This window comes from Apteryx rowi, unplaced genomic scaffold (genome assembly GCF_003343035.1).
Source record: "Apteryx rowi isolate R43461 unplaced genomic scaffold, aptRow1 scaffold_79, whole genome shotgun sequence".
NCBI classification, from domain to species: Eukaryota; Metazoa; Chordata; class Aves; order Apterygiformes; family Apterygidae; genus Apteryx; species Apteryx rowi.
Genome location: NW_020451082.1, coordinates 1,328,851 through 1,343,726, shown reverse-complemented (window position 1 = coordinate 1,343,726; position 14,876 = coordinate 1,328,851). Strand labels below are relative to the sequence as shown.

The 14,876-nt window shown below is 35.8% G+C and overlaps 1 protein-coding gene across 1 annotated transcript in view; it reads left to right on the top strand.

The window, feature by feature from the left end:
- Positions 1 to 14,876, top strand: part of USH2A (usherin) — a 408,708-nt gene that overhangs the window by 174,072 nt on the left and 219,760 nt on the right. The window contains exons 30-31 of the mRNA XM_026088840.1: positions 2,095 to 2,208; positions 4,766 to 4,927. Of these exons, the coding sequence (XP_025944625.1) occupies positions 2,095 to 2,208; positions 4,766 to 4,927 (276 nt within the window). The remainder of the gene's footprint in view (positions 1 to 2,094; positions 2,209 to 4,765; positions 4,928 to 14,876) is intronic.

Here is a 14,876-nt window from a genome sequence, read left to right as displayed (position 1 = left end):
TGAAGGTAATTCAAATAGTAGCTTTTATACATTCCCATATTTAACTCTTTATGATCTGGAAATAAGTGTTTTGTCTGTACTAAGTCTTAAGGTAAAAAAAGTTTTTTGTTTTTTGAGGGCTTTTTTGGCAATGAGGTTTCTGTGCTAAGGAGTTTACTGTAGATTCCAGTATTCCTGCTTTACAGAAACACTTTGAAACATCATTATTTTCTATTTTATGCTTATTGAACGCTCTTAAAAATATTTGCCTTACATGGCAAAAAGATTACAGGCAAGTTTGCTTGGTAATGGTGGACACAGCCTTCTTTTTCCTCCCTGTAGCATTTACATTAGCTTGTAAGATGGTAGTACAACTTTCCACTATTAATGGAGGATTTGCGAAAGCAAAAACATAACTAGAGAGAGTTGATTCTGATCAACATTTTTACTTTAGCACAACTACACTGTAGTGACTGTTGTTACTTCTGATTATCTCTTTGCATGTAAGAGTAGAACTTGACTTCAGAAAGCTCAAAGATCTGCGCAATGTCAGCCTTCCAAGATTTTGAATAAATTACACAAGAAGACACAAACATTACTAATTCAATGAAAGTTAACCTCGTTTTCCATGTGAACACACTTATTAGTAAACACAATAGAAAGATGTATGGATTTACTTTAAGTGATTGTCCCGCTCAGAAAATAATAGAATAATGCTACAACTAGTAACCTTCCAGCATCAAATTCTCAAGACCATTTTTGTGGGTATGAAGGGCGTATGAGGGGGAAAAAGGCTTTCTGCTTAAAGCCAAGAGTGTGTTGCATTCTATTTAGTAATTCTTTGAAAAGTAATACTATGGACTGGTTTCCTCTATCTGTTTGTGTACTGAGGGGCTTTGCGCTCTCATTGTACTAAGGGAGATTTGGCCAAAAATTATGGTTCTCTGAAGTACCAGTGTTTCCAAAGCTGTTTATGCAGTGGTGCAGCTTGCAGCATTCCAATATGGGGCAGTTCCTAAATAACATAGTTTGCACCATAAAAATAATCGTTTTTTTTTTTTTTTTAATGCAACACCCCATTGATCTTACTAAAAGCCATTATAGTAGAGGTGAGAACATGGTTCAAAATGAAATTTGACATGAATTGACCTTCTTTTAAATTAATTATTTCTGCATTTTCATTCCATATTACTTTATTGTCTGACCTACTTTGAAGTAGGAACTGCTAGGTGTTTTTGAAAATTACTGAGAAATACATTAATTCCTATGTAGTCCTACCATATATTTCAGTTCAAAATAGTTTATTTTTTAAGTGATAAGGAGTGATGTGTTGCATCTATTCCTAAGGCATTTTTGGTAGTTTGTTTTGTTTTGTTTTGTTTTGACGGGAGCAGTGTGTCAGGATGACCATTTATCTTTCCTGACTCTGGGACTGAAACCAAACTGGTATGGCATGTAGCTAATCTATTTGTGGGAATCCAGCAACTTCTCTTCACTAATAGCAGCAGGACCTGAGAAAGCACAAGCTTACAAATTGTTTTTCTTGTAAATCATTGGGTGCTGTGTCATCTGAATTATGTGACCGTGGTAGCAGCAAATATATGTCTTATACACTGCCACTAAAGTAATGGAACACAACTGGGATGTTTCATACACAAAAAAGATTTTAGCTTATGGATGAATAGGGGTAACAGTGTAGAGGTAGCATTAAAACATTTTTGTTCTGGGAGGGAGTGAAAATTCCTTAGAAAAACAAAATGCGTATCAGAATTAATTTGATGAGGGAGGGACTAAGAAAAAAACTGAACTGAATGGTATTATTATATTAAGATACGCACCTCAGTCTTGAAATGGTGTCTGTTATAGTGGAGAACTAAAGGAACTTAGCTGAATTAGGAGTACGTTGAATGTAATAAAACACCATTTACTCTTAATTTATTTTTCAAAATTTGAGTCATGGCATACTGGAAATGAAACCTTGAATGCTTTTTCTTTTGCATCCATAACAATGGAAGCAGGTTATGAAAAATTTTATTTTTTTACTTCTGTCTTTGTATGTATGTATAACAGTCTGTAYACTGTACATATATAACATTTTGCTTTCTTCTGTTGCAGGCATATTGACAGGCTTGCATCCCTTCACAAACTATGCTGTAACCCTAACTGCTTGCACTTTGGCTGGCTGTGCTGAGAGCTTGCATGCATTGAACATCTCCACTCCACAAGAAGGTAAAGTAATTTCAAAGGTCTTGACTTCCACATTTCAGTCATGAATAATAAAACAGGAGAAGAGCTAAATGCTGCAAAGCCATTTGCTGGAAAACCCCAACCTAATTTGATGACAAAGTGCATTGCCAGGCCATAATTGCTCCATTTTTTGGGGGGGGTGTGTGAAAATGAATCAAACTGCATACCCTTTAATGACATGCATCTTTAATAGCTGTAATGCAGATTAATGGGCTTTTTAATTGCTGTTACATTGTTCATGCAAGAGCCTTGTCATTAATATGAAGCATCTGAAAGATTAATGAAAGCTTCCTCATTTTACTATGGCTCAGAAGTAAATCTAGAGACAGTCTGACTAAAAAGAATTGATTGTATGGCACAGTATGAAATTGAGAATCAAACGGTTGATTTCCGTGGTTTCTTTTAACTGCTAAACACCAGCAATAGGCAACAATTATTTCAGTGTGATGAAACCTCCAAATACCAATTGAGTTATTTATTAATCACTGTTCATATTTTCCCTTCTTTTCTAAACTGTTTTATGTTTTGGTGTGCTCAAACTTAAAGGTTGTAGTGTAAATTAGTGTTTTCTAAGCTTACATTAAGATCTAAAGTGGGAAGAAAGAGAAAATATGTTACAGTTTTGGATTTAGAGAGTAGCTTGATAAGTAATACACATCAATTACTGGAGGAACTGTTCCCAAAAGATCTGTAGCATGTCTAACTCCATTCTCAGTTAAACATAAAGTCCCAGTCAGATTCTTTTCCTGGTCGCACCATTCTAAAGCCATGTTAATCAAGCTGAAATCATCACTTACTCCAAATTTATATCAGTAACATAGTGAAAGACTTTGACTTGTATTTACAGAACAGTATTTAATCTTTCATGATGTGATGTAGATTTCAAAATTCCCTCACTCCCATAGTCCTGTCTACTAACTCTCACAGTGTTGCGTTTTTAACAAGGCTTTTATTTGTTTTATCTTCTCTTGTAATTTAGATACTAATACAGTACCAATAAAAGAAATAAAATTTTAGCATGAGGTTACATGAATTACAACCATAATGATCAAAATAATGCTAAAGTGCTGAACTGTTAATAATAATAATAATAATAAACAACTGTTACCAAAGCAGATATGCCTGCAAGGAATTGTCCCAATGGAGTTTGCCATCTGATGTTGTTGGAACATAATTTTGATGTGAACACATTAACAGTTATGACCAGCACCAATCAAATCAAAACCCAGTCATTGCCTGTTGAAAGTTCTAAATAAACTCTCTTGAGTTTGTCTGGTAGCATTATCAGTGAAAGTGTGTAGCCTCTGACAGCCAAATAGGTAATGGACCCTGTGATGGAAACATGCAATATGGTATGGTATATGTCTTTTTGGTGTAATACAGTAATTAAAAAAAATTGTTTATATCTCATTTTCTAAGCTTAGTAAATGTACTTGCTGAGGTGGGAGTTCTACATGTGTTTTAGAAAAATACCCACTGTGTTTAGATGTGCTGTCATATTGGGAAGGTTTAGGCAAGAAGAGGTTTTTTTTTGTTTTTTTTTTTAAACACCTGAGATCAAATAAAGCCATGGGGAACATGTTTTATCCCTCAGAAGAATTGAACAAAAAGTCAACATGTGGAGTTTCTATTTTTGAATGCTCTTGTTACATGCTCTTAGTAACAATGAATTGATGATACGTAGGACAGACACCATATCACACCCTCCAGCTATCCCTGTTTCCCTATTGAAACATTCATTACTTTATATTGTTTTCATGTTGCCAGCCAGTGCTAGTTATTGTTTCAGACTGCTAACACAGAGCTTGTGTATTACGAGATATTCCTCCCAGGCTGAGGCCCAAGTTCTGCTCCCCTTGCAGTACTTGGTGGGATTGCTTGTGGTTCTAAGATATAACTCACCGGAAGGGTGAGAGAATTGGCCTTTTATATTATTATGCATTACCAACTTTCAGTATATTATGTACACAAAATCTGTACTAAACAAACATTATTAACTGTTGAATTACAAAAAGTCTGAAATAAGGGATGTGTGCATAATATAGCACCAGCGTTTATGATTAGAAAAAAGTGATCGCTTTGTAATTTGGAATAAAAAACATCAAGAAAGAGAAATGAACTTGTATTAAAAATAAGCTGTACTAAAATCATGTCCCCCTCCACTTTCTGAATGTTATCAGTCATGAAAGATAAAGTCATACAAGGATAATTATTGTCTAAAGAGCAAAGCTTATGTCCTTGTCTTTCACAGAAGTTTCTTTTTGGCTAGGAAACCTCACATGAGATAGAAGAGTTCTCAAAATGTTGATATCTTGCAATCAGTAGTAGTTGCTCACTAAGATTATGTATTATTTGTGAAAAGCCAAAAATGCTCTTATACATTACTCCAGCAGACTTGCAATGGTTTTAGAGCTGCTTCTGATTTATTTTCGTGGGATCTTAGGAGTGTGGTTAAGACTCCCTCCCTCCCCTCCCTCCTTTACTGCCCGTTATATATATAATGCATTATACGTTTGTTGTTTTTTTTTTTTTTTTCCAGCCCCCAAAGATGTGCAGCCACCCACAGCAATATCATTTCCCACATTGTTGCTGATGAGTTGGAGTCCACCAAAAACACCGAATGGTATTATTACACAGTATACTTTATATGCGAATGGAGTACCAATTTATTCTGGGAACAGAACCAAATATGTTGTAAAAGGTGAGCTCTGTGCTAGGTGCCGTGTTGGATGGGTATCTCATAGTTGCTGTGAGTTTCCCTGAGTTTCCCTGCTTAGAGAGTCAACTGTGTCATTCCAGTGGAAGGTGGAGTAAGCCAGTAATGAGGCTATATGGAAGATTTAGGAAGTTTGGACTGAGCTGTGAGGTTGAGCCCTTTGTTAACATGATAGTATTGATGAGGTTAGTGCTTTGGCTCTCAGTGCCAGGCTTCAAGATATTTCCTGGCTGAGGCTGAAATTATGTAATTCTTCTGCTACCTCATGGACCTGGGTTACAGCCCATCATGCTAACTTTTATTCTCCCTGGAGGTCCTTATTTAACAGCAGCTCTATTATTTCTGGTAAAAAGCGGCCAGACCAATGCCTTTTTTTAAGGCAAAGTATTACTTGTTAAAATAAAAGCATTTCAGAGAAAAACAWTTAAAAATAAAATAAAAAATGGGCTGTACACACTTCAAACCCTGACAATTTCATTTTTTTAGGGAATCCTTTATAGAACTCCTCTCTGTTGGGATCCCCAGAGATAATTATACACCTGCCTTTTTGCCGTGGACTCTCTTCTGTGTTATTCTGTTTCACAGGACCTGAGCCATCTTATAATAGTTTTTATAATTTTTTGATCTGGTAGCATCCAGCTCTCAAAACAAGTAAACTGCAAGCTGTTGCAGACAAGAAATATAACATACAAATTTAATAGTTTTTCCCACTGTCGTGCTTGGACGTTCTTAATTAGCGAGCCATTGTGCTGCTTTTCTGAACAGCTCATGTTTAATTCACTTGTTCAAGGCATAAAGTAAATCCATTTCTGATGAGTTATGGAATCTCTGTCAATAGTCAATTTATCTCAGTATTCTTAAATTTTTACATAGAAGCTATATGAATGTTTTTTGGCAATATAATGAAGCATAGTAATCTGACTTCCTATTTTAACTTTACTGGTATAGTTTAATTAGGTATCCAAGTCATTTGTTCAGACTAAGATTATTCATACCATAAAAAAAACCAAAATAAATCAAAATTTTAGACTAGAAGTATCGCATCAAAATGTAATCACTACTCTGGTCCAATCAGAATTTGTGTATGTTAATAGGTACAAATAAAACTAAAACATTTCATTTTGAACTACTCAAGAAAAAGGGTGTCAAGGCCATACTTTGTTTTTCATGTAAGACCTTAAAATTCAACGCCATTTCTGCATCTTGAGTTAGTATAAAACGTATTTAAAAATTCTTATAGTTCAAATTTCTTTGCCTTGCACAGGCCATAAGCTGTGTGGTGGGTCAGTTCTGACACTGAAAAATGAATCCAGTTAGAGAACCTCCTGAAGGCTGTTGATGATCACTATAATAAATAGTGCACACTTTAAGTCAAACTTTTTCATTCTGTATTCAAAGGTAATGGATTTTTCGTAACCATAGTAACCTTAGCGTATTTCTGGATAAATACATGAGGTATATACATTCTGGTTTTATTTTTGAATATAAACTACCACATTATGTATTACTAATAATATGAAAAATAGAATATAGGTTAGCATAATGACAGCTCAAACTAGTATGCATTTTTCTTCTGCAGAAAAATAAATATTTATCAAAAGTATAGGTTCAATTAATTTCCTCCCTCCCCTCAGTTTTCTGGTATTCTTGTAGTGCCATTTATCTTTTTTGCAAGATCTCCATTAATCTCTTATTGCCATCCCATAACACTGTTCTTAAGAATTTTGAAGTGGAAATAATTGTGCTTCCACACATTAAAATCATTATTGAAAGTTCATCACAGGTATTTTTACTGGTGTGTTCATATGCAACCTGGTCATAAATTGAAGAGGAATATAAAAGATCTGGGGAAATGTTCACCATAATACAGTTTTGTTTGTTTGTTTTTGCATTCAGGTCTGATTGTATCCTGACCCATAGCTAAAATATATGCTTATTAATAGAAATTGGAAGCAAGTGATTTCTATAGTTGTGCTTTTAGAAATTAAGAATAGGGCAAATTGAAGAGTCTGAGGATTTGATTCCCCACTTCCCACCCCCCAAATCTTGAGTGATTACATGTAGCTTTTTCAGCTACATCAGATTACATTCAGCTAAACTAGTCAAAGGAAAAGTCTTTTGATTCATAAAATTCCTAGAGGATCTTCTGTTGCTTTTATCTGGAAATAATTTTTTTTTTATTGTAACTTTGATAATTCTGTTCCAACTGAGCATTTCATAACTTTGTTTTCAGTTATTTTTTTAGGTAGRCCTAAGATATAATGAGAACAGAGATTCCTGCTTATTCCCAACCAACCTTTTGCATAAAAAGAGAGAACAATTTCAGCCCCTGAACTTTGATTACACCAGGAAACGTCCTGGCTGCCCACAGAGTGCAGAACTAGTCTAGCAGAAGTGGACCCAGTGATGGCAGTTATACCGGCTTTTGCAGAACCTGAAATTTAGTTCCAGTGCCTCCAAGATGGGCAAGGTTCTTGAGTTGGAATCCCAACTTTCTCCTGGTGTACTAGTATTCAGTAGGATACAATCTCTTTACCTTGGTGTCCCATCTTCTCATCAGGACTTGCAGTATCTTGGTGCTAATGGGAGCTTCCTTTTTTTCCCCCCACTCCTCAAAGAGAAGACTAGTGAATCAGCTCATGCTGCCCTATGCAGGAGTGCATGACAGGCCTTCTTGCCCACCGTTCTGAATATGGTGTAGAGATCAGACTGTTTGCTTTGGTCCCATTTTATTTAGCTGCCAATTTTTCACTTTGCCTGAGGGGGAAGAAATGATCTGAGCTATCAGGTTGGGATTCGGGTCATTAGAAATCCCATTCTGAATGAGGTCTGTTTAAAATCTTGCTTAGATCTGTGCATATCTTTAATTTGAACCATTTTTGCTTCTTTTTAGAGCCCAAGATTTTCTTCTTTGTAAGCTAGTGCTAAAAGAGGTATAACATAATCTTGTTTTCTGCAAGAGCAGTTTTACATTGAAAAGTTGGGTATTTAACTTTTCAGAGTTACACATATCTCTTTCCCTCTTTCCTAGCTTTCTGGTTTTTTTTCCTTATTTTTATCCTTGCAGCATTTATCCTAGTCTTGCTGGTGACTTTTTACCTCATAATAATACAGTACTGATCCTAACCAGAAAGCCAAAGTTCATCCTCTCTGACATCTGTTTCCTATTCATTCGCCAAAATGATTTTCCTAATTTAATAACTATACAGCTGAGTTTCCAATTATTTGCCTATACCAGAAAGTCATAGATTCTCTGAATGTTTTTTGAAAATTTGAAATGCTATGTCTATTGGAATGGTTCAATTTTGTTTAAAATCTTTCATTTTACGAAGGCTTCTGTTCTGTCCAAAAATTAGTACTTTGCAGAGTTTCACTTCAGACCATGGGAAGCGTAACTGGTTTGTGCCCACACTAGTTAATCCATGACTTGAGGAGCGATATGTTTTCTCAACACTATAACTGCAAATATATTGTTAGCTTTGTTCCTGATCTTGACAGTTGTGGAGAGCTTGAAATACTCATTGATTTTCATGGAAATTCAAGTGTTTTTTATCTCTAAGGGTTGAGCTGTAATTAAAAAGGAAACCCTTTAAAAGCACATATGGCAAATGTACACTTTACCACATTGAAAAGGAGCATCCATTAGGCATCCATCACCCATTAGTGTCTTTAAATATTTTCCCCATATTGACAAATACAGCTTCTGTGTTGTGAGTAATAAAGCACTAAAACAAGTCAGCCCCTGCACCCCAGCACCTTTGCCTCGAGCTGCCATTATTTCTTCTGCTTTTCACCTTTCCCCGCTTGCCCTATGTTGTACTACTTTTCCATGCTATCTGGTGCTATTTCACATCCTAAATTATAGTGAAAACTTAATGTCTCCTATAGGTAGGGGCCTCCAGGGGCCTAGAACAAGCCAAGAGAAAATACTCAATTCAGGATCCTAGCTGGAATTTAGGTTGAGTGAATCCAGGCCCTTATTTTCATGCTTTTGGATCTTATATCTGAGAGTGCAGGAGTTCCTGTAACCAAGACCAACAGCTGCAGCTCAGGAAAAGAAATTGTAACAAGGGTCCTACTTTCCAAAATTAGATACTTCACTCTTCTGAGGAGATGACCCGGTAGCTGTGAGGAGATGGARTAACTTGTAGGGTTATATCCCAAATTCTTAACAGAAATCAGATGATCATGTACAAACTGATCTTTCAAAGGCTTTTGACTTAGGAAAATTTGAGGGGAGGCAGGTTCTGTGGAGAGGAAGAAGGAGTGCAAACATGCAAATGCTCATAGGCGGATTGGAATTTTCTACTTTGAAATGTGGAGATTTCTTAATGCAATGTTTTTGAGGTTTTGGGTTTTTTTTAAATCAATCTCAGAAATTTTCCCACCTGCTTACATGAAAGATGAAACAAGATAGGTATTACACTGAAGAGTATTAGGCAGCAATGCTCTGAGCTGCTGGTGCCAATACCATCTAAAATGCAGAAAGATTGGAGAACAACTTTGTAGATATCTTTAGAATACAAAATATTTGTAAATCTTTCTTTGTACTGAGCTTGGGGATGTACATGTCTACATTTTCTGCAGCATTTGGTACTTGACAATGTTAACAAATTGTGTTCATATAATTTCCCTAGCAGATTCTAATGGTTCTCGTCATGAATCTTTAAAAAGAAGATATTCTTATTAACACTCAGCTGAATGAAACTTACTTTTCTTTGCCAACCTGTAAGAAGCGCTTCCAGTATTTCAGGAAAGAGATCAGATCAACTATGTTATAAGGGCAGATCCTCAGCTGAATTAAACCAGTATAGAGTTATCCTAAATTACATCCCCCACAAGTTTAATAAGCATTTCTGGTATCTGTGACAAACAGCTTTGGATTAGTTTTCCAGAGAAAGTATTAAAGAGATCCTTGGAAAAGGTGAGAAAGTTATGTCTTCATGATTTATTCTAAGACACCTGTGAAAACTGAGTTCAGCCTATCTGAAGTTAAAAAATAGGACAACCCAAATTAATACTTGTATTTTTTTAATGTTGCTATAAACCAGTAGTAATTATAGTATAAACTATGTACAGCCACACACAGTTACCACATTTTAGTGAAAAGTGGTTAGTTTTTTGTTCTTTTTATCCCTATGGTTAGTACTGCTTATTTTAAATGATAGACTCATGACAACAAAATCCATCATGACATCAATATTGTACTTATTGTAAAGTGAAACCATTTGAATGGGAGAAAATCCACAGAAGAATTGTAGTGTGGAGGATAATTGCAAGGAAAAGTGTCACTGAGAAAGCAATACTTCTTATGTTTTATTAAGATATCACCGCTGTTCTCATGATTACTTTTCGAATATTTTTGAGTTATGGGAGTGTTTAAAAACACTGATTTTCTACCCTAAGGATTTATGCTCCTTTGTTTTAGGACCTGCTCAAAGGACAAACAGTTGAAAAATTCTATAGTCCTCTTGTATTGGAATATTTCCCATCTTCCAAGTTGCAGTGAAATACCTATAAATACCAGAATAAACCAAGTCTGTTCTTCCACTAGGATATTTTGGGAAGAGTGGTTTACTATCCAATATAATGTTGGTGTCAGATTTATGTTTATTACAACTCTGAATTTCACAATTCTTGAGTTTGCTCTGAAGCAGAGACTTACTTTACAGCGTTGTGAGGCTTGCATGTGACCCAAAAAGATATGACCCAAAGTCTCTTTCTTATTTGCAGACTTTTGCAATAATATGCTACAGTTCCAGGCCTACCACTCATACATAACTTAACAGCACATCCAGGTAATAAGGCAGATAGCAAATAACAAGTTCTCCAAGATGGTATGTAAAGAACATCTGCTGCTTCAGGCTTTATCCTGGCCTGAGTATACCTTTAAACTTGTATTGGTGCACCTAGCACTAGAGGGCAGAGTACACCAGTTTTATAGAGGAAGCGGCCTTCCTCCAGAAGTTGTACAGAAACTAAGAAAGCACTTTTGATACACCTGAATTGGCAACACTGACATTGCCAGTGACTGGTAGTGCTGTAATTAATTCTGCAGACCCAGAATGCAGATTCAGCAGGCACAAAACCAAAGGGCAAATGGGCTGTCTGAGTCTGGCATTTCTGTATTTCAGCTTCAGATAGAAAAATCTGGTCCACTCATTGGACTTAATAGTACAGATCTGGGGAATTTAGATGGGAGGGGGGTTGGGGTAAGGGTAAAAGCATTATGTTTATTTGTAGCAGCTCTGTTGTATCATTTTCTATTGCAGTGCATTAGTGCAGTGTTAAATAAAATCTGCTTATTTAAAATCCTTTTAAATAGTGTTTAAATATTTCCTGCTGATACAATCTGCTAATGTAGTTATCCTTGCTGCAGATTTCAGTTAACCTTGTCGCAGATATTAAGCCTGAAGCTACAGAGACTTTTAGAGGCCTTGATTATAGAGCAAAACCTAATGGTGTCATTATAAAACCACAGCTGGACAAGCTTCTGGAGTCCTTGTCCTTTGATCAGATTTGGGTAACACAGCAAGCCAGGAGAGAACTCACGCTAACCCTTCTGGAATTGCTGAGCTCTCAGGTTGCTTGAATAGCACTTTCCAAAAATTAAAATGCAACACAAATTATAAAATGAGGGAGAGATTGGTACTTCCCAATCTTCTGTATGTACAAATGCAAACTGAAGCAAATAGCTACTCCAAAGCTAATAGCTGCAGAACAGGGAGAGACCTTTTTTCTCCTTTCGCTTCTGACAGTATGAAAATATTTTGGCTTCTGGTTCTGGTTTTAAACAAAGAGAAGAAAAGCATTGATTTCAAGGCTTATCAGTCTAAATTCCTTGACGAGAACTAAAACCAATCAAAAATGTAAACCTCCCAGGTTATTTTGTCCTGTGATCTTATTTCATAATGATTTGTCAGATTTAGACATATTTAGGCTCCTAGTCCTTTATTTTGCCCTTCACAGATATGTAGATTGGTGAGCAGAGTTAAAGATGCTGAGATCACTTCAAAAGATAGTGTGTACTGAGAAAGATAGATTTGAACCAAGTATTTGTTGGAGTTCAGTTTGTAAATTTTAAATACAGACTTTTCTTGGGAAAAGGCAGAGCTGATTGGCTGATATTGCCATCAATGTATGTTAAGAATACCTTCAAAGAATATAGTAGAGTGTATTTGTGTGTAGTATATTTGTGAGATGAGAAGCAAATCTGGCTCGTGTGCGGTGGTCAGAAATCACTGAACGCTGGACAGTGTGAAAGGGTCCACTTTAGTCATTACCTTTGTCTTAAGTAATTGGAATCACGTAATATAAGCCACTGCATCATGTAGCAATGAATTCTAATGGGTTTCGTGCCAGGGCCTTATCTAAAACTTACCACATTCAATAAATCTTGGAGGTGTTCTGCACTGCTTTATATGGATTTGCAGGTCTCCTCCAAGACATCAGAGGCACTGCTGCCGGATAGCAGCAAATTCTTGTTTTGCCACTTTCTGATTCTTTTTGCCTTAGCATTGCCTCTCTTGGAAAAAGTCACCTAATCTCATGCCTGCCTCCAATCTCATGCATATTACCTACCTCCCTTCTGGGATTTCTGAAGGACATAATCTGTTTCTCTACATTTTGTCGTTCGTCAGTGAGAACTTCATAAAGGGCCATATCAGGTGAAATAAGTGCTCTTTGTGAGCAGTTGTCACACACTGACCTCTGTTTCCTATTAAGCATTGGGAGTTCTCTTTAAATCTGTAAGAACTGGAATACACTTTTTTGGCCATGTTGCACTTATAGCCTGAAAAAACTTTTTGCAGGATCTTGTTTGCAGCAGTAGCTCTGGTAATTGTAGTTTGTCTGAAGCTAGTAAGGGAAAGTGCTGGGTTCTGTTCTATTTCTAATTTTGCTAATAAAACAGATGCATGGATATGTAATTTAAGTCTAGATTTCATTCAATTGCACTTTTGTTAAACGCTTTAGAAAACAATCAGAAACTATGCTTGGTTTTATATTTAACTTACGGACCATACATATATAGATAGAGAAGAGCACTTCTGTTTTCCCAAAAGGGTTTTTGCCAGGATCATTTTGGTGCCTCAGTATGGTTTATGCTTAGTTTTAGGTAATGCTGGTCTCATGTAAATAAAGATATGACACCTTTTTGCACAGATGGACTGAGGCCAAACCTGCAGCTTCTACTTGAATCCCTTGATACTGTTCATAAGGATATACTTCACTTAGCTCTAACTTAATAGGCTTGCAAAGAGTGGGGCAGCCTTCCTGATCTTACAATTAAGATACATCATGAAGTTTCATTCTGAGATTTTCCTTATGCCCTGGAAAATGTATTTCTCCTTAATCATTTATGACCCAGGCCTCTTGACTGTTTGGTGTGCTAAACTGCCAAATTTAAGATAGATACTTTCTTCCGTAGTACTATTACGAACTGTGTTGGTTTTATTTATCAGCTGGGATAATTATTCTGACTAAAAGTAGTACAAGTGTTCCTGTTTAGTTTGCAGTACATACACACCCACCCCTATGTATCAAGTATGTTCCAACATCCCATTAACACCAGTGGAATATTAGTGAATGGTGACAAATTACAGGCACCTAACACTGGAGTAGGGTCCCCAGCCACACATTCCTTTTTTGTAAATTTTACCAATTTTGTAAATTTTACCAACTTATTATCATGAGGATGTTGAGTCATTAATGATCATTTAAATATTTTTAGCAATTTAATTATCAAAAAAACAGAAAGCTATACTGAGACAGTTTTATGAAAAGGTGACTGTTTGCATATGTGTTTCAGACCTGTTATTTCAATAAATCTGAGAATGACTTCCTTAAAATTGACATTTCTAAAATATTTCACCAATTAATGTCTTTTTAAGTTACTGGAAGTCCAACCTTTCCTGAATGGTTTCATCTTTCGCGAGTCTTGTTCTGTATGTGAACAATATGTACCTGAACGTTATGAGGCCATACAGTAGTTGGATACAAACTTGATTTTTAAAATATGTGGGGTTTGAATGATTGGAGGAGGATTCCTGTATTTTCAAAATCTGTTTCCCTATCCTCCTAAGTTATGTAAAAACATTTGCGAAGCATAAATCATGCCAGAAAGACCATGAAAAGCATTCTCGAGACTTCCTTTCCTTTTGAATCATTGCCAGGAATCTAACCTAGGTTTCTACACCTATCACCTAAATTGTTTACATAAAGCATAATAGCCTTTTAGTCAGTATTGAACTCCATCATGTTTTCCACTAGTCTTCCATAAAATATTGTATTTTTATGGCAATCTAATTTTACATAAATCGTAGTTTGGCTTTGAAAGCTGCTGGAGGGTCTCCTTTTTCTCTTTTTTCTTTTTTTTCCTTTTTTTTTTCTTTTCTCCTGAGAGATATATTCATACCATATAAATAGGGTAGCAATTTAAACGCATGTGTTCCCAAGAAAGTAACTGGTGCATGGGCAAAAAGGTTATGCAAACATAAATAACAGGTAAGAAGAACATCAGATTAGTGGTCTTTAAATAATGCTTAGACAAATGATCTTAAAGTGACTGAATAGRTGGATGAGAAACAAAATCATTACTGTTTCAGTGATGGCTGCTCTGGCTATACCATGTTCCCTTATTGCAGATGCACGTTTAAGTTACATTTACAATATGCGTATATTGATTTCTTTTTCTGCATTCCTAGGTATGTTTACAGCTGCTTGTAAACAGCTGGATTTATAATTTAATAATGGTGCTGTTCAATCATTTTGATAAGGAGTGGCATTGCACAAGGTCTGTAGATGTAAGATAATAAATGGTCAGCTGAAGAAAAGTGAATTTTTATACCAGTGATAATATATTGCCTCTGTTCTGTATCTGGAAATATATCACTAGCAGTTTCTAATTTAAATTTGTGATTTAATCAATGAAACC